At 39.3% G+C, this 21,532-nt stretch overlaps 1 protein-coding gene across 13 annotated transcripts in view; it reads left to right on the top strand.

The window, feature by feature from the left end:
- The first annotated feature begins 421 nt into the window (after positions 1-421).
- The window catches only part of Patronin (calmodulin-regulated spectrin-associated protein patronin), a 62,659-nt gene continuing 41,548 nt past the window's right edge, over positions 422-21,532 (top strand). For 5 of the 13 annotated variants that reach the window (XM_067347822.1, XM_067347827.1, XM_012361365.2 and 2 more), the window contains exons 1-2: positions 423-955; positions 2,527-3,252. In XM_067347822.1, the coding sequence (XP_067203923.1) occupies positions 2,896-3,252 (357 nt within the window). In that variant the 5' untranslated portion in view covers positions 423-955; positions 2,527-2,895. Of the gene's footprint in view, positions 1,063-1,532; positions 1,553-2,526; positions 3,253-7,809; positions 9,235-21,532 lie in introns of those variants that run through there. The other 8 variants (XM_067347824.1, XM_067347825.1, XM_067347823.1 and 5 more) reach the window with 5 other exon arrangements.

Here is a 21,532-nt window from a genome sequence, read left to right as displayed (position 1 = left end):
AAAATTGAATGTATTAATAATACATTCTTGTAAAGTTTAAAAATTTATTTAACTGAAATTAAATTTATGTTAGGTATAATCGGTTTATTATAATTTATATAAATTAATCTGTGTAAATCACAAGGTACAATAATCCTGAAAAAGAAAAATAATAATTTAATTAGGAATAAATTATAATCTTGTAATTTACATAAATATATCAAGTAAAGATAATTTAGATAAAATAAATTAAGAAAATATTAGGTTAGAAATATTTATCTGAATTTAATAATCACGTATAAAAATCTTTGCACTATGAGTGCGCGTGCGCATAGATCAATTCTCAAGTTTCGATATCTCTAGCGCGATAAATCGAATCGCGATTAGTCGAGCAGCCGCGCCTATCGCGATTAGTTGTCTCGCGATATATCTCGCGCAGCGACCCTCTCGCTCTCGCATATCGCGATGGACGGCAAGGTGCTGCGTGCGGCGTACTGCTGCCTGCGAACGGGCGAATCTCCGCGCTGAGAGGGAGAGAGGCTGTGTGGTGTACACGGAAACTCGCGGATCTTGTTGGTGTGCCTCGTCGCCTCGCCTCGCGACGAACTTCTAGGCGAAGCGGAGCGAAGTCGGGCGCGATCGCTCCGCAACGGTCGGTCGGTCGATTGAACGGTTCGGGGGCCGAGTGAGTGCGAATAATCGGGACTTCGCGCGCGGTGGAGAATCTTGGCTCGTGTGATCTCTGTGCTACGTGAAGTCTCGGCGAATATCTCGCGCGTGTGGTGTGTGTGCTTTGTTCTCGCGTGCCGGAACCTAGAGACGGCTGTCAACGTACGCGACAGCCGGATACACTCGAGGAGTTCGTTTGCCGCGAGGCCTCGGAAGGTCCCGTGAGAGAGAAGGAGACGGAAAGACGGACGGAGCGAGAGAGACGAGGGCCGAGCCAAACTCGTGAGAGGAACAGCAGAAGCAAGAGGTACGCCTCTCCGCCGATGGGTTTAGGGTCGCGTTCGTATACACGTTCGGATCCCTACCTGAATCTCTTATTCATACACGCGATCCAGATTACAAACACGCATACGGGTATGAATGCGAGGTCTTTATTACGCGCACATGTGTGTAATGGGATCTATATAACTCGAGAAACTACTGTGTGAATGATACGTGAATCAACCGTAGGGCGACGACGACGACGGTCGGTCGACGGTTTCGATCGTGTCGCTTCCTCTCGCTCTCGTCGTTCCCCGTCGTCGTCTGGTTGTTCCCCGCGCGAAGATCGATACGCGTCGCGTCGTCGAGGCTCTTCCGAGAACAGCTCACCGCTGTCCGACCAAAATAGCGGACGAGTCCTCCCGACTCGCTCTTTCGCGACGATGTCCTTTGGCTGTGTTTCGTCCGGCATTATTTTACGCTGACAAGTCGCGGGCGCCGCGAAACGGAACGAGAGGGAGGGAGCGAGGTGCGTTCGATCGAGGACGTTTCGCGGGCCGATAGCATCATCGGCAAGGATCTTGGGAACGGATTCTCGCCGTCCACGACATTCGCGATGTCGAGCAAGCGTTGGCTGGGATAGGTAGCGGTGTAAACTTTGACAACACATTCCACCTGATCGCCTGGCGTGCCAGGTTTTGTTTTCATTGATTTTGAGGTTATCTAAGTACATTTTGCACAAAGTTCAACTTTGATGTATGTGAAGAAAATGTATAATTTAAATCTATATTTTAAATCTATTCTCAGTATAATTTTAATTATATTTTCAATATCACACAAAATTAGTTTGTTTATCCATTTAAAATATATTAATATTTTCGCAAACTTAATTTATTTTTGAATACTTTATTGTGTAACAAGAGTGAAATATAATTATTTATGGTTAGCTCCAACTGTTGTGATTGTTTAATTCAAAGCTCTTTGATAAGGATGTTTAAATATCAACTGACAGTGATCTTGTTTCAAATAAATGTTCATTTACGAATTATTTTTACTGCAATCTCTTAAATTGACGAACATTTATGTCGAAAGTTTATTCCTGATGCATTTTGTGAAAATCATAATTATTGATATACATTTATTAGTGAGTTATTATTGTTGAAATCCATAATTACACTGCTACGTCATCCTTATATTCTCAAACGAATACCAGATCTACTTTTCGTAGAACTTGCTGCAAAAATAAAGTCTAACTTTACCTCGAGAAAGTCTCGTCGAGCTTCGCAACCATATCGGCATCCGTGCGTCATATTCGTCGAAAGACAACATGTCCAAATTTGTCATCTTTACTTTTAACTTACAGTAATCGCTTTTTAATTCTTAGAGACCGATAGTAGGGCAGAAATTGCGTAAAGTTAACTGATCGGCGGTTTCATATACTAATGTTGAGGGTTTAGAGTTATTCAGGACGCAGGTACGTGCATTCTTCTCGTGTCGACGGCGGAGACACACGTTTTCTCGGCGCACGTGCGCATGGCATGGGAGAATGAAATTCTGCGAATACGAGCTCCTCAGAGTGTATCCTTCTCTAATCCCGTGCTCCGTTTATCGTTGCAGAAACCAATCTCGCGTGTCGACGGAAGAGTACGTATTATTGAAGTGTGTACAGTGCATATGTGTGGTGTATGTGTGCGAAGGACAAGGATAAACGGAAGAAAACGGAACGCACCCGACGCGGCTGGAGATTAAGAGAATAATCTTTTTTTCCGAAGGATTCTGAAACGACACGAGCAAAAGTGAGCTTAAAAGGACAACCATAGAGGACCTTTTCCTCGGCAAAAAAAAGGCAGGTCGAAAGGAAGCAACGGACAACAGGCAGGATCCTTCGCGAAGTCGTCTTGGCTATGACGAGGACAGGAAGTCGCGCGGATCGGTCGTCGTTGATTGAAACCACGGGTGCCGGCGCGATCGCTATCATCCCGTTGAATGTGGAACACGATCTCGCGGCTCTTCGCTAAGGGCAACAAGACCGCGGTGGTGCAGGAAACAGCCGCGCCGCCGCTGCCGCCATCGACGACGACAACGACAGCGGCAAAGGACGAGCAGCAGCAGCAGCAGCAGCGCTTGTGCAACGGCGTCGCCGACGACGACGCGCCCGGCGACGGTACGAACGCCGCACATGTGTTCTACGACGCGACGATGGATCGCGGCGCGAGTGCAGACGATCGACGCAGGCCTGCCGCCGCCTCCGCCGTCGCAGCCGGTGCCGCGGCGACAGCAGCCGATCAGCAGTCCGGCGGGGGCGACTCCGAGCACTTCCCCGACGCCTACGACTCCCGCCAGGTAAGTCGTTTCTCTTCTCCTTCGCCGGGATCAGCGCGAAGTCGGGCGATAGAAGGAATGTGACACTGATGAAAGTTGAGACCTAAAGAGAAGCTTATTCTGTTCTGAAATCAATTCTCCGGGAAAAGGGATTCTTGTTTAGACTTTACGAAACACGTGAAAGTTAGAATATCAAAATTAGGAAGGAGATTTTAGGTACAAATAATTATATGCTGGATGTTCGAGAAAGATGAAGGAATACTTTAGCGCTGAATCGAATGAAGAACTTGACGTCTGCGATAAATATGTTTCTCTTTAGGGAGATATTTGCAGTAGGACACTTCTCTATTCGTATCCTCGTTAGCGAATGGAGATATTTGTCACACGTACTTGCGAGACACGTTGTAGATGGATAGCTGTCCAAGCAGTAAGGCTGTTCCCGAGCTCTGACGCTATGACGAATATGGCGTTCGTTTCCTGTGCACAAGGTTATTTATTGCACGATAAAACGCGCCGCGTAAACTTGCCTTGCCCGCGCGCCCACGGACGCGGATCACCGAATGCGGCTGCCTCCCTCGCGTCTTCGGCGAATCGTACACTCTCACCTTAATTATCCCTTTAATTGCGCTGCTAATTCCGAATGAGCCGCGCGTCTCGAGAACTCCACTACCGACGCTCGTAAATTCGCCCGGCTGAGGTTTTGCCCGAATCATATCGGCTTTCAAGGAATTATATCGATCGTCTATTAATACCCCTTCGTTTATTGACCCGTTCTGCATGAAAGGCTCTCTTATTCTGCGATTAATAATTCTATTTTGATCAATTTTTAAGTCTGAATCGATCAGTATTATCTATATTTTGATGGTTTATAAAAAGACTCTTTTATTCTCCTATTATTTCTGAAAAACGCAGGAATGTATTCACTCTCTTTGCCCTTCGATATTGTATTCTTATTAAACAGAGTGGAATTATTTTTCTGCATTAACAATTTAATCTGTCTATCGCGTGTTTAAAACTCCTCGATATTAACATCGTGCAGGATATCGTAAAACTTTTGCACATTCTCGTGCAAATTGCATATTTATTGTTAATCTCTTGTTGTCATGCCATTTAACATTGTTTTCCTTTACAATCCAGTGGCTTGCGCAAATCTGCACCGATGAACAATCGATATGCGGACACGCTAGAGTCCTCGTTATCGACGATCACATTTGGCACACGTCCAACGAGTGTCATTCGGTCGGTTTGGCCTCTTAGAGAAAAACGCATTGTCGATAGTATTGCAAGAAAGCCACTAACAATAAGAAAGTACGTAAGCTGTGCATTTACGAGTAGCAGGCGTAAACCCGTCAAGTAGTTTTCTTTCCACAAAAATTCAACGAAAACATTTCTAACACGTAAATAACATTAGTTACTTCTTGAAGCACAAAACTCGCGTGATTTTATTTTCAAAGTCGAGAATCTAATTATATGGATTCTCTTTATCGCGGCGTTTATTTCTTTAATCTGTTCAGCGTTACATATTTGATTACTTATTTTAACTTTAATATGAAAAATGTATCAATCATTCTGCACTTATCTCATTATTGCAATTCGTTACTTTTCACGTTTTCGATTAACTTTATAATTTTCAAGTTTTTATGATAATAGTGTATGATTATTGCTATAAAGCTTATAAGAATTTGATTGTAGGATGATAGCCTAAGACTAGCCTAAAGACAGATTTATTGCTACAACGCACTATACCGTGTAAACTGGTTTCGTTTTCTCGTTACTGGAAAGCAAGGTTATTCTTATTGCGTGCAAGCGGCTTTATTTATGCCGTCATTACTTATTTATTTTTGAAGTCATCGACATCACTGAAGACCGATCGTACTGAAAGTAAATACATTGGCGGTGTTTACTTACCTACGTTGCTTGGTAAAACAATGCCTGGTTAAAAAAAAAAAAAAGCGATTCTATCGTGCGTGTTCGCGAAGGATCTTGTCTCGATCGTTTCCGTCGATTAATGTACTGGAAACTAAGCGCCTAATTTAAGGCGTGTCGTTTGGAGCTCCTCCTTTTCTAGCGCGCAGGAACGGACGAGTGCATTCCGCATGTAATAAGCGGCGCAATTATCAAACGTGCATTGAAAAGCTATGCAACGCGCGTGCAAGCCGTGCAATTAGCCGCCGTGATTTCTCGTGCATTACGTGCTCTGATTTCTATGTCTTCTTTGAATCTCAAAAACGTTCACAAAAATGTGAGCTTCTAAGATTTTACACGTGTCACGATCTCGCCATAAAAGTAACGGCTCTGCCTGTAGCATTTCTGATAACTAGATTTAAATTTAATTGTAAAAGAATGATGAGTGTTTAATATTCATATCAAATAATCATTAGTTTGTGCGAATAATTTCAATGAAGTAATTTAATAGGAATAAAGTAACTTTTATTTACAAAGGTTTAAAAATAATGTATCTGTGCACTATTTTTATATAAAATTATCATCGATACTCTTTACATATAATTAAACCACTCGTACTACTGCTCTTGAAATATCGATCGATTGATCGTGTTTGATTAAGACGACATAGCTCGAGGATTTTCCGCTACACCTGCATTAACTTTGCGATGAGAAAAGACGAGGACTCAGCTCTCACTACGCGAGCCTTGATGACTCCTTTTAAAGTAATTAAGACGACCATGACACATACTCGGAAACGATTAATGTTGCGAACAAAGTGTGTTTAGTGGAGTCTCGCTTATGCATTCCGCGCGTAAGATAACTCGAATGTTTTCTTATGTACATATATTATCGTTTTAGATAAACATCTCACTTTACTCTAAAATTATTTTTGTTTTTCACGAGTCAGTAATTTACTGTTTTGTCGCATAAAAATATTTTTAATAAATTTAAAAGGTTATTTATACTTCAAAACTTAACGATTGGAATCTTAAGTGTTTAATTTGAATGCGAAATCTATTAATATCTTTAATAAATTGGTATACAAATGGTTAAATATATAAAATTATTAGTTATAAACGTAACTATTAATTATCAAATTGTTTAATTTACTAACTAAACTATTAAACTGATTATTATATTTAATGAAAATTGTTAAAAATTATAATTTCTATAGCATCACCATTTTTTTTAGTTTTTATTTCTCGTGAAAAGAAAAAACAGTATGACTTGCATGCATTTTATGTAATAATAATGTAGGATATTCCATGTTCAAACGCTCACTTTTAAAAAGTTAATCGGTGAAAGTCACGTTTGCACCTGGCTTCTCGAAGCAGATAATCGAAATCGTTTAAAGTTTCGAAACCGTGCGAATAAGGAAATAGCTGGTGTGGGTGGCTAATTAAAAGTGATAATTTTGACCTTGTAAATAAGATCATTTACAAGTAAAACGTACTCATTATTTGATCATTACAGAAATTTAATGCTTTTTATCTTATCGTTAAATAATTCTGTAAAATTTCAGCACATTCCGCAAATTTATGTCATTATTGCAAAAATTTCTTAAATATCAGCAAATCTCGTGGGGTTTTTTTCTGTAACTTTAGAGCATCCTGTGCGTGCACAGGACTGTCTGCTGGTTAACCGGCCCTGGCCGCAAGAGACCCGCAAAAAGCGGAGGCGTCCCGGGAGCATGAGATAGGTTGTCACTGCGTCTCTGCTTTTACACACTTGCAACGTCCTTCGCGAGTAATCCAATATAGCGTGAGAAAATGAATCCGCGTTATGCGACAGTGGTGCATTGTTTGGCGTTTCATTGTTAGATGCTTTTCACGAAAGGAAACGTTTGTTGGTCACTTTCCACGATCAATTCTTGTTCTTAACTAGCTCTCATTGCACCGTTTTCGGAAAACTGTCTGGAGGATCTGGAAAGTTTTGCGATTCAATTTACGTATTTATGAAAATTTCTACGCCTTTCTCAAGTTACACTTGTCCAAATGTTATCTAGGTAATTGTTTATTTAATTAAACTGCTTTGTGCAATTTTTTAAAAATGCAACGATAGATTCCGCTGTATTCACAACGTGCTACTTTACACGAGGTATTTATGCTCGCTGCTTTTACAGCGCATCTTTTGTTGAAGATGTAAATATTTCTAATTATCGTGGTTATTGTTTCGTTGAGAGCGCGGTTTCCAAGGCGAAAGTAATTATTCACACCAACATAAGCCATTCTTTCCATCGGAACAGTCAATGATATATCAGGTTCATTCAGAATTTAAAAAATCTCAAAAGTAACGCAATGATAAAGCATAAATAATTTTTGTTTTTGCGTCGTGTTGAATTTATTATTTAAAATTAATGAAATTAGCGAAATATTATCTCCACAATTGGAATATAATTTTATGTTGCATCTGCTTGAAAGCTATATAATTATTTGGAGGGGAAAAATATCTTCTTTTATCTGCGGAACCCTCTGTGATGCGCGGGGTGAGAGCTAATTATATTACGCTTAGGGCCTCGATACATCTTGATTCGCCACTGCGTGCGTGTGTGTGTGTAGGCGTCGTGGGTATGAAACAGCACTGACTCACTCACGCGGCCGCAGAGTGCCGTCTCCGCGCTCGGCGGAATCAAAAGCCCGCGCGCGATTCGCTCGTAGTGCGGTTTCGCGCTCGGAACTGGCAGTGTGTGTTGCTGTAACTGTGTTCCCCGAAGAGTGGACATCAAAATCAATTACCGCAATCACACTTGGCGCACCGCGGCCCGTATTGTTCCCCGAATTCGGAGACGCGGTGGCGAAGTGATTGACGGTGACGTGCGGCGTCGGAAAAAAATCGACCAACACGAGTTATTTCGAGTGAAGTCTGAGTAGACAAATCATTTTTTACCGAGATATAAATCGTGAAAAGTAGTGGTTTGAAAATATATTTTCAAAGATGGTGGGAAAATCAATTATATTTAAACGCAACAATTAATAGTTTTCCGTGTCGACAGATTTGTTGACACACTCAGATGATTGCGTATTATCTTTTTTTTCACTTGAGTTATCGTGTACACGTTCGCGAAGTGATTCATCATCTCGGAAGTGCGTATCGATCGCGATTCTTATGCTATCTCTATAGTCGCAACGCATAGTGCAAGTCACAAAACGTCCGCTGCACTGAATGCGCTGCACTGCATCGACGCTACAATTTCTCCACAACGTTCTGAAAAGGTTCGACTAGATTACCCGAAAACAAAAAGACTCAAACTCGCCACGAACGTGATTGGGATTGCATCGCTGAGCCGATCGAAGACAGATGTTGGCTCCGTGCCACGAGAGAATCCGCGTTTTCGGGAAGAAGATCGTGATACATGCGGCTGCTGCCATGCAGTCGCTGATCGTTGTCTCTCCTGCGTTCTGGATTATTCACGAGGAAGAGGGAAATATCGAGGAACGGGGTGAAAACGCGCGTAACATGTAGCGAAACTCGCCAGGCGTCGCGACGCGAGTGTGTTTAGTTAATAATGTCGCTCCGCGAAGTCGGTCGCCGAAATTAAATTCGGTCGCCGCTCTTCTCTCCGTTGGACGCGCGCCGCCTCTCTCCCGGAAGCGGACGCCGTGCATACCGAAGACGAGGTTTCGCGAGAAAGGACGCCGCGAGGAGTAACGTGCGAGACTACTTCGAGGTTGCGTCAATTAAGCGAGCAAATAATCCCTGAAAATGTGACGATACACAAAGCGCCGCGATCTGTGCCACTTGTACGGAATGCTTCATTAGAAAGCGCCGCATTATTCGGATTGAATTTGAATGATTAATTCTGCACTGAGTTCAGATCGATATTTCTGCATTAAAAATTGGCGGTGCAGCTTGTCGTGGCCTTTTTACATTTCGAATTCCGGGCGCAGACCGAATTTGGCGTACAAGAATCGCGACGCGCGTTCTTGAGTAGAAGACAATCGCGGCAAAAACGCGAGGATGGCGAGTGAGGTGATGCTGGCGCCTACGCCGGCGTCCATTCGGGAGATGGACGATGTCAGGGATATGGTTAGAAATGCAACCGTCACCACGATTTACGTAAGTCGCTCTTTGCATATGTATTGCGTCGTGTTGTCTCATGCGCGAGATTATCGAGAATAGTGCTGTTCGATTTTTCTCAATTTACGATGCAAATTGTGGTTAAATTCTAATGGAGTTTTTATATTAAACGTTCAAAACTTTTATCCGGTAAAATAAATATTACGCGTGAAAAATTAGAATTTTATTTAACAGGCGATCTGTCTTTTCTGAATCCATTTTTGTAGAAGCATTGGAAATGCTAGACTTTGCGATTCGACGATGCATTTTCACAGCATTGCATCGCTTTCCATTTCTGAACGTGCCGTTAGAAAACTTGACTTTTCACATGCTGCTTTATCGAAGATTTACGGTCTTGTAGCAGCACGTGTGCAGGAATATCACAAGCAATTCACGTTGAGTTAAACACAAGACGGCAATAATCCGCTTGATTCGGCATCACGCATCATTATACGCTTTCGGCGTGACAAAGGATAATAGTGCCAGGGACAAGATTTCACTCTCGAATTATCCAATGATCGTCACGGCCGGTGAACAGCGACGGAGAGGAAAAACGAGCCGTCGCTCGGAATCCGCGGCGGACTTTCAATTCCTGGGACGAAACATCGTCCCGATTTTAATCTCTTTCGTGTACAGGTTGAACGGATTACATTTTTGTTTAGAAAAAATGCGGCGCGTAATTATATCAACAGCAAAGCGCCGCTCCTTTATGAATATCGTGTATCCTGTCCATTTCTCCAATCGAATTGCGGAAGAATGATGGTGTTATACCGATGCGGCTTCCGCGGATCGCAATTTGTGATACGCTTCGGCGACTTTTTAACACGCTGGAAGTGTTGTCGACTCGTTGCGCAACTAATTAATAAGTCGATCGCGTATGCGAAGCCGTTCGCTCGCGCGCCAGATCAGATTTTATAGTAATATATTTACATGCAAGTGTTAAAATCGTGCGAGTCGATCGCTAACAGCAATTTACAATTGTGCAAAATTTTTTTAAACATGTTTTTCGGATGCCATTTTGCTTATGTCGCATTCATAATTGCTGTTATTGCAGGATGTAACTTGTAATTTGTAGGAAATTATTCGTATAAAATTCGTAATTTGTTAATTTGTAGATAGTGTCGAATAATTTTCTGTTTATTATTTTTTTTCTGGGAATTTAACAAATTTTGCCTTATTAGGCTAAAAGCCTAATTTGTGAACCAAATAGACGTCCTTCCGTTCGATTCACACTTTCGATTCGTGTCGGGCGTGGATTGTCGAAATCGCGTAGGCTGCCATGGAATGACACTCGGCTGCCCACTCGTAATACTCGCTGTTTGAAACAGCGAGCGATTGCGATGTTCTGAATCGATCTCTGGTCGTGAAACTGTCTCATGTTTGCGTAAATTGTAATATATAGCGTGTATATAAATTGCTTTGTCCCCAATTCTTTCATTAATTTTAATCTTTCGCGATCCTATGAACTGGACTTGGTGCTTTGCGACATTGCGAACGATAATTCTTCAGATTGCAACTATTAAATATATTAAATTATTTAAAAAATGTATTAATCTTCGAGGATCCAAAGCCAGATGTCGTTTGCTTGTTAATATCATTTATTCTTAACTTGTATTACAATTACAAGTTAAGAATAAACGATATTAACAAGCAAACGACATCTGGCTTTGAATCTTCGAAGATTAATACATTTTTAAATTTCAAGAGCCTTCAAATATACAGAATTTAATTTAATTATTTTATTGAAATACTATATGTTGAATAAAAACTATGTTTTCGTCATATATTTATTCTAACGTAATAATTAAAAAGTCCTTAAAATAAGAACAATCGTTATTAAAATAAGAACCTTAAAATAAGAACAATTATTATTTCACTTACAAAATTTTCTTCTTAAAATAAGGACAAAATATTTAATATTCCTTAAAATTAATTCAAACCGCAAATGATTAAATCAACAGATTTTATTCCTCTGTTATTTTAAAGGAGATTTTATTTTTCAATGGAATATGAGTTTTATACTTATCAAAATTTTTATATGCAATACGGTGAGATGAAATGATGTACGCGGGTTCTGTGTAATGTATATAAGTGGGGCAATTCTTTTAAGTGCTTCTGCCGACTAAATATTTGTTGTTCGAAATTAGATCGCGATTGCGATTGCGATTGCGATTGCACATCGTAGATATAACTTGTTGAGGTCAAAGTATATCAAGTTCCTATCGACGAGGTCGGCTTTGCATGCGTTTTCGTGTGTCAAGTCGCATTAACGTGAACTTTTAATTCCCTTTCAAAGTTTCTTACTGCAGTTTAAGATTCCCACTCAGAACTCGGCGCAGAAATTACCATAGAAAATTGCTCTTCTCGCAAATTGGAATGCTTTCTCATTTTTCTAGTACAATTTATGCGATGGTAACGAATACAAATGACTTGTGCAATTTAATAAAAGAATGAAGTAAAAGAGTTAAATTAAAAAATTAAAATATTTACAGAGATACATATATTAGAAACAGAATTTCCAAACGTTAAAGACGACATGGTGATTAGCAAAAAACGGACTGCACAAAAAGTGCCTTTCTCTTATCCTCTCTGTCGGCTTTATGACATTGTGGGCGGGCCGAAACATGAAAAGCGAACGATTCCATATTTGGTGATAGTGCTGTTGTGTGATTCTTCGATATATATCGCATCATGTTTTGTTCGTGCGGAAATTCCTTGGAATTCGCGAAAATCAAATGTCAAATCAACGTGCACGATTATCGTTAGCAAATGTAGCAAACGTAATGTTACGACCGACGGATCAAAGAGAAAGTGCTTCGGCTGGGAGTCGAAAAAGAGAGAAGAAAAAAAGAAATAAATCAGGCGCAATTTCCATCTCGTCGGCGCACACTTCAGCGGCATGAGAGATCTTTTTCCGGCACCTCCATTGGGTTCTTAAAACTTCTAACTTTGCTCGAGTCACACTCTTGTGTTCCCCTTGACAACGCCACTTTGCACGGCGACGTGAACGTACAGTAGTGCTTCACTCGAAAAGTAATCAGTAATTCAGCAGCGCGTTAAATCATTTCCCGAGCCCGTTAATGTACCTGCAAGTTGTGCACGTGGAAACCGTTAAGATACTGCAATTGTCAGTGCAGTCGGTGCGAAGGTTGTCGGAATTATTTTCTCGTGAAAAGACCAGCAACTCTTTAATTTCTATCGGAGTTATTTTAATTAATTTGACATTTTGTCATTTTGGCGAAAGAAATGATTGAAAACGTATTGTGAAACTTCCGTTAATAAAAGTCACAAATTGAGCTTTCGCGTCTTATTTGAAACAACAAAAATCAGCTGCGATTGACATCGTTTTGGAATAATTCGTCGGTTATACAGTATCATCATTCACCAATTGATAGCGCTTTCTGACACTCGGTCAGGAAATAACTGTGACAGAAATAAATGCGCTGCATTTCACGCGGAACGGTTTCTACCTCGACACGATGAATTGCATAATCCTACATAGATCCCATTTAGACGACACTTTTTTGTAACTGCGCAGTTTTCGTCCGTATAAAGAAAAAATATATTTCAATTTTGCCTGAATTCACAAAGGTTTTCTATATTACACGGCATATCAAACTTCCATTCAAGATGTTATTTTTTATATAATCTCTTTTCGAATGAGTTTAAAGCGGCGTGTTTATCCGCCGGCAGTTTGTCGATTGCAATGGGGTGAACGTTTAATATCTGCTTTTAAGTTTGCCTGCATGTTGCGCATACCTGCGCACGCGTGGGTGCGTGTGGGTGTGCAACACCGGTTCGCGATCGGCTCAGCATGCTGTTTTTATCCTTGTGAAGACGGTGAATTTTCTGAGGGGGCGTCTAGGTTATTTCTCAGCACTCTAGTCTTTCCGCTTCTAATAACATTATCGTAACATTTGATTCTGATCACGTTTGCATTTAGCTTAAGGTGTATAATGCAGAGAAATGATTTTTCCGCATGATCGACAGTCCCCGAGATACGAAGTAAGCTTGCATTCTCCAGAGATTAGAGACGTTTGTAAAAGATTTATATTCAATTGTGTAAAATTTTTTACACTTAACAGCTGAGAATAATTTCTGCATCGTATCTTTCACGCGCTTAGAACATTTGGAAAATATTCGAGAGAGATATCTTATCGACACGTGATGAACAAAGTGCGTGAAATGCATAGTTTCGGAAGTTTAGTTAATCGTCTGCGAGATAATCTTATCTCTGTCCTGTCGTGTCTAGAAGAAGTGTATAAATCGTCCCGAAAGCGAGACCACGTCTATCTACCGCGTGTTGCGGTGTTTGCACGGGCTTATCACTGTCGTCTGCAGCGAGTGTTCCAAAGCAGGCCACGTCACAGTGGATTTGCATATCCTTTCAGAGGGCGGCGTGATTATAACACCGACCACGCTATTGTCTCGCATGAAATGTGATATTTTATCGTGTAATGCACACTTTGCTCTCTGGATTTTTACCGTTTGAAGCAAATAATGATTTTTATAAATAATATTCCACTAAATATAAACATATAGAATTCCGTTTTGAAAAAATAAAAAGGAAGTATAACTCGACGCAGTTAATTGATCCTATAAAAGAGCAATACTTGTGCGTTTGTATATGTACATTTTTGACAAAAATAATTAACAAAAGTACGATCAATGCAGCTGCACTGCAGCAGGAAGAGAGAACTCCGCAGAAAACGTGATGCAAATGTAAATAGGTGCAACCGTACGACGACGGAAGTACAAGGTGTTCCGTGACTCAACGTCGGCAATGAGATACTATTCAGTAAATTTTCAAAACATCTTCAGACATCGCGTCTCTGTTTGAATTTGTATTTAAACAATTCCTAGGATCTACACTCAATGCGAACAAAAGGATGAAACGTATAGTCAGAAAAGGTGAATAAATAAAATGTTGAATTTAAATGTACAATGTCTGATAAGTTTTGTTGCTTTGGTTTTTGATTCAACAGAAATATTTGCGCTTGCGCAGAGCATAATAATCATGTTAGTTTGCTTTTCTTGTTGACTCGTGTTTATATACTCTCGTGATTGCACACGCATTTTGCACCCGCAAGTTAAATACACCATGTTAAATTTTTGTGAGAGTTATGGTTGCTACGCCGCGAGATTGATTAGAATCGCATTGTAGATTAATCGGCTGCTGAATGACTCGACAGATTTCGGTCAGTACCCTATAATTAGTTTACAAGGAATACCCGTGAATGTTGCGAGCGTGAAAGTAGCAGAGATCTCACATAAATCATAAAGAGGCCGGGCTTAATTTGTGAAATCACAAGTGAATCTAATTTGTTTGTGAAATTTGCTACAATAGCGAAATTTACGTGTAAGAGTATGGAAAATAATCGGTTAATTTCGAACGATTGCGATTTCATCTTCTTTTATTAACAGCGACAAATATTATGATTATAGAATTTTTTAAGGTTAATATTATTTACTTAATTTTATATATCAATATATTATAATTTTTTTATTAAATATTTATAAAAAAACTAAAGTCTCTTCATATTTGATACAAATTTCTTGTTAGTTTATTGTAGAGAAGTTCGGTTCTTGAAAACATTTTCATTGTCAGTCATTTTTTAACTTGAAAATTGAATTACTAATATTTTGGCATTTTAGTAATTATCTTTAAATCCGTCAACAACATTTTTAATTAAAACGTCACGTGCATTCTGGGATACTATGTATATATATATATATTTATTGAAGGGTTAACTAGGCAATCGAGTACTTCCCAGTATTCAGTAAGCAAAACAACGTGCTGGCCGTCGTCGCAGAAATTGCGGAAGCAGTCCAAACAAACCTTAAATATACCACACGTCGCGTGCAAATGCGAGGTCTACTTTACGCGGCGCGAATAGTCATCGTCGAACTAACTCTTTGAAGCGTAAATATAGCACACAAAACGGTGTGGAGATTTTACCACGAAATGAATGGCGGTGTGCGTCCTTCTCTTTTTCCTCTTTCGGCATTTCGATTGTCATTGGCGCGCGATTATATTTGTAAACACGATTTTTATTACACGTGACATATTCAATGTTTTTCGCATCTTTTTAAATCAAAAATATAATCACAGACTTTCGTATATTCAGTTTTTGTGCGATACTGTTACATGGTTGAAAAATATACAAAGCAGAGTGTAATCATGTTCTATAAAAACTTAAACTTGCAATTTATTTAGTAAGATGCCGCATTTATATTGTTGAGGAAGTTAAATTGCTAGCCAGTAACTTGATACTGAATAATTAATCACTGTTGAACATTCAAGGAAAATATTCCTCAGATAAATATAGCAGAGAGTATTAATTTTATTTCTATTTTAAGCAATTCAAAATGGCACAGATTAATATAGAGATATAGTTAAAAATTAATAATAGCGTAGAATGTCGCTTAAGAACCTCAATTGAGGACACATTTGAACGTACCTGAAAGTACTGTCGGGTTTACCTCTGATACGATACCTGCGAAGACGCTTTTCGCGTCCAGCATAATCATTATCGAGCAAGAATGCGAGCGAACGAGCGACTGGACGCTGCTAATTATCGTCCTGCGAGGAAAGGAAGTCATGCGCTGGGCGTAACAAATCTTTATGGTGCACAATGTAGAAATATTCGTGCGGTGTATGCATAATGAGAAAGAGAGAGAGATATATGCGCGAGGCGTATATGCCGTTTATATCGTAAGCGCGCACGCACGCACGCACGCACGCACGCACGCACGCACGCACGCACGCACGCACGCACGCACGCACGCACGCACGCACGCACGGGAAGAAGTGCAGTTTCATTTCGCCGAGCGGCAATTCAGGTCATTGACTCATCGACGAGAATATTTGTTGGACGTCGTCGAGAGAGGGTGTGGGAGAGAGAAACAAATTTGTTACATTTGTATTTTGGGAAGGTACAACGCAGAAATTGGTTCAGAACAATAGTAAAGTAGCACATTCTTGGAATTGAGAAATAAATTGCCTGTATTTTTCGAGAAGGTGCGACAAATAACGGAGCACACTTGCCAGAATATCTGTATGATAGTAAAGTGGCGCTATTAAGGTGGAGTGAGAGAGAGAGAGAGAGGGAGATAAATTAGTCTTGTTTCAGGTCAAGTAGGCCAAACGATGGTGTAAGCATTTCAGAAAGTGGTGGTAATTAAAATGAAGAGTTGATTAAAAAGTTACTTAACACTGAAGATTAAGAGAAATTAATGCGACAGGTTAATTTTTGGGAAGACAAATAGATAATTAAATAGTTCTTGTAATTAATCATCTCAATGCCTTATGAGCGACTTATGAATACGATCTTGAAAAGCAAATATGTAAATTTGTACGAAAAATTGAGAAGAAAGTTACTTTAAAATTTCTCAGAGTTTCTCAGATATATTCTCTCCGTTTAATATAATGCGCCTAATTCTCCTCCTGTTAAATTTATCGGCTCATTTTATATTTAATGATGATAGCATCTTGTCAGGTAGTCACGTTGCGTCACCGTTTACGCGCGGACGATAAACATCAAAGAAGGCTGAGCAGTTTTCGAGCCCGAGCCATGCGGAAAAAAAAAAGAACTGATTATAAAAGACGACATTTCGTATTCGATACTTCTGCCTCGATATTGTGGCGTGCACATCGCACAGTATTCGGGTCGTTAACCCCCACGCAATTAACGAAGTGGACATGCTCAGACGGTCCTGGCTTTAAACGATCATTGCGTTCAACGAAGAAGAAGGAAAATGAGAATCACAGATAAGATCGACTAGAATTTCCGGCCGCACGTCTGCGCGATCGCTTGCTATTTTTTTCTTCTTCACATCCTGGTCTTCCTTCTGGAATCACCATTCGAATCGCATCTTCAATTTTTTTTTTTTTGTATATCAATCGAGCATTTATCTTTGAAAATGATCTTCGCTCTTTCTGTTTTTATTTGTTGTGCTTTTTTACGTTTCTGATTTGGATTAAAGTGCCGCATTTTTTGTGAACATTTTTTACGTCCTATGCCAATTTTCTAAAATTATAAAATTATAATTTTATGTCTGTGTAAAATAGAAGGGTTGAATCAATTTGCATGTCCGCGAGAAGAAAATAAAACAAATAAAAAGTATTTATTTTTATAAACATTTTTATGAATTTTTCTTGGAGTTTTCTTTAAGAGGTTTAAACATGATAATTTTTATTCCGCCCTTGCAGTGAGTTTTATGAGAATAAATTTGCGATTCTTGACTCAGCGTAATTTTTGACAAGCGTTTCCGTAAGCATCGCGCTCTTTTGCGTATCACTGTTGTACAAAAGATGTCGTTTAGCTGCTTTTATTGCATCCGAGCCTCGGATGTATGAACGTCTTCATAAGCAGTACGGAGGTTGAAAGGATTAATCGGCGCAAAAGAGCATCGACTGGTTACGCGCTGTCACTTTTGCCTGGTTTTAATGAACCGCCTTGTTCCTCCTCGGCGATATATCGTTGCATCGAAAGTCACTCCGGCGCAGCTGCGACGTACAATCGGCGGGATGTATGCCAGTCGTTCGACAATCTTGCTGCCGGAGGAAAGTAGAAAGTCGCACATGTTTACAGGTTTTACCTGTATTCGCGTTAATCGGACGTGAAACGCATGGGCATACACGCGATTCACGCGCTTATTTCGCGAAAAGTCGATCGTTCCGAATGAGGCCTTCGTTAACGGCCCTCCTTAAACACGAGATTCTTCACTTCACGAAAACATTCTTCGCTGCAATTTGAATAAACGAGTCGGAGAAAATCTGGGAAATTTAAGACTGCTAGAATTTTTTCGCTTTGCTACAATGTTTTCGCCGCGTTACAATAATTTGCACGATTAAACCGAGTTTATTAAATAACGGTGATCGGTAAATGAATTTAAAGAAGTATTGCGGTTGTATTGTTCAAAGTTTCGTGAAAATGGAATAAAGAAATGCTAAAGTAATATAAATAATTTTTTACATTGAAAAAATAATAAATTTCTCTTCAACTTTATACATATATCTCAATTATATGGCACTTGAATTAAATTCGCGATTAGTGGTTCCGAGATAAATAAGCTTTGCAGAACACAGCTGCAGCACTGCGGCGTGAAATGTCATCATTTCCAATTTAGCCGGTGTGCGCATTTCGTGGAAAGCGTTTTGGCCGGAATTTCTATTAACGTATTTTATGCGTTTATCAAACTAGTGTCTAAACATTGGCGTATCATCCAGACAAGATTGTAGTAGCGCCGATTTTATCAATTTATCCGTAAGATGATAGTTCCTCCGCTTTGATTCCTGAGAAGCCCGCATCCACGAACTTGATCATCAACAGTAGCACTGTTATTATCGGCCGCGGCGTCTTATTTCATCACGGTTTTGAGTATTGCTCGGAATGAATTCGATCCAGACGCTTATAAACATCTTATCGATCGTAAGCAACGCTGTCGCGATTAGATAGCGTGCGCTTTATACGATCATCGTGGAATTTAGAAAGTTATTCGTTGTATATTTGCAACTGACATCATACAAGTCGTGGAAATTTAGATGTACAAGTGTGTACGATTGCATCTAAATATAGATAAGATATTTTGAAAATCCGTGTAAAAGAAGTACATACAAGTTTTAAATATTTGTTTTCCTATCGTTGGATATCAAGATAACAATTTCTAAAGTAATATATTTTTTTCATGACAAAGTTACGAAGAGGACATTATATAATTAATAAATGATTGCAATTTAATGATAATTATAAAACTATAAAAATACAACAGTGTACATTTATTGTATTTTTTGTAACTAAATTGTTATTATTGTATTAACTTTGTTTTCTGAAATTAGTCCAATCAGCATACAATGCAGTTTGCACTTGTTAACAAATTATCATTCAACGCACTTTGTTAATTAGTCATTATTGTATTATAGAATTAGTTGGATCTCACGGTGATTCCGATATTCCTCGTGATCTCGTTACAAAGTTAGAGCACACGCCTTCTGCTCCCTTTACAAGTGACATCGAGTAATTTTCTCGCACCCGATATCTCGTTTGTGACATAATCCGCTGTCTCTGCTCGGAATTGCTCTTTCCATATTTCGTTTACTCGAATTATAAATATATAAATTTTATTTAGCTAATTAATATCAATTTTATTTTGTTAATATAAATTTTATTTAGTTAATTAATAAATTTAAAGCTTGTATTTTATTGGCTATTATAAATTATCTGTTTAATAAAATGCAATTACACAGAATGCAAAGTTGTGTAATCATACTGATAAATTTTTGAAAAGATGTTTTAGACGTATTAAGTAATAAATATTCTAGGAAAATAACGCGCGCGATAATATGTAATTTTGCAATTTACAACGTCTGATTATAAGTTAAACAAAGAGTCTGCCGTTAAACTGTGACCTACTTATACTGGAACAAGCTTACAGCTGACCCCGCCCTTTTTGTTAAGCTCAGTGTGAAAAAGTTACGATGAATGTACTTTCATTCAATAAAACGAATTCCATTTCGGGCATATATAGAGCATACCAGATGAATTGCATATATTATTGCATATATTTGACAAAAACATTTATATTCTAGAACGAATATATTGCTTTCTTTGCACGAATGTATATTTTAATTGATTGTTTTTCTCGATCCGATAAATATACAGAAAAAAATTGAATGTTCATGCTGGAATCAATATATCTTTGATCGTGCAAGTATCGCCAGCGGGCGCGAATAATCACTTTTACGTTTAGCAAAGTCAAACATGAGAGATATCGCGCCTAAACGCGAAGTGGCTTTAACGAGTTTCGTGGGATGAGATGCGCTCTCGTAGACGCGATTGTTGCACGAGTTTATCGTCGACGATACCCACGACGACTACAAATGACTTTTGCGACGCGTGGGCGTTCTCGCGAGAGTTGCCACCGCGCTCGTTCGTAATTAGCCGCATGAATCAAACATTACAGTTGTTTTCGCAAGGATAGTTGGACCCTTTAATGTCGCTACTTATTATAAATTCATCGGCGCATGTCAGGCGTGAAAGTGAATTTGCGCTTGCAGAATAATTCTTAATCTTTTACAAATCTCTTATTAAGTTCAATTTTATATGTTACATTCCGCGGCATTAATTTTCGAAATGGAGAAATTCGTAAAATTAACAAGCCGCGGATTGTTTCAGTTTCAATAAACTCGCGGCTAAGAGTCTGAGATCGCGTTCTTCTCACGAAAGAAGGAATCACGAGGATGAGAAAAATTTCCCGGAGTAATGTAGTTACGTAATACCGTTAATTACGTATTACTCGTTAATTATTTCCACGCATGAAATCGACAAGGCAAAAACTCGCCGCACCGTGCAATATATAGTCTTGATAGAATGATCGTGACCGTGGCGACTGGAGGCTCGCCTTTCTCGCGTCGCGGAATGATCAATCGGTAATAACTTCCCTACTCCGTTCAACCTTCTTCGGTCAAATCGGCCGTCACCGGAATTCAGGTCGATCGGCATCCTCGATGCGTGGCGCGATCGCCGACGATTTTTCTCTTCCGCGAGCGCGAGGCTGAAATAAAGAAAAATGGATTGTCGATGCGCAGAAATCATCAGCTGGAAATTTTTAATGCAACGCCCGCGCGCAAAGTCTAACGAAGTCCATCATAATTTGCCGCGTTAATTACGGACGAAAATGATGATTACATAAGTACGTCGCGGTACAGTTAACTTAAGCGGGATAGCAACTGTACATGCAGCTCGAATATATTATGATACAATGATATACATATATATTTGTAGAATACAAAATATATTAATGTAGAATATAAAATGTATAAAGAAATAGCTCATTCATCGCTTTTAAATTAATTAATGTTTTTAATTCTTTCAATTCTTTTTCCGCAATGCCCATCACAATTCTATATTAAATGATTGACAGTGCGTGGTTTAGCAAATAATAATGCAAATTTTTATGCAGTTATTTTTATGCGATTATAATTAAATTATTATAAATGTAACAAGTTTACATAATTTTTTATATATGTTTTATCGCGACTTTTATGCGTATTGTACTTTATTTTATATATTTTCTTTTATATAATTTCTTAAAATAACACAGTTTATATTATTGGCTGATCAGTTGTGTTATCGTGTCTAAAAAATGCATTATATATCGAAGGTGGAATATCAACGCTTCTGCTGCAGTATCGATGCATCCTAGTCGCGACCGGCCAAGCCGTTCGCCTCGAGCGCGTTTCCTCGGTTGTGTAACGTCGACGCCCGGTGACTGCATTGCACGTTGGTCAAGCTCG

The sequence above is a fragment of the Linepithema humile genome, chromosome 1, assembly GCF_040581485.1.
Source record: "Linepithema humile isolate Giens D197 chromosome 1, Lhum_UNIL_v1.0, whole genome shotgun sequence".
In the NCBI taxonomy this organism is placed as follows: domain Eukaryota; kingdom Metazoa; phylum Arthropoda; class Insecta; order Hymenoptera; family Formicidae; genus Linepithema; species Linepithema humile.
Note: the sequence above shows the minus strand (reverse complement) of the source record. Positions and strands in the feature narration are given on the sequence as shown.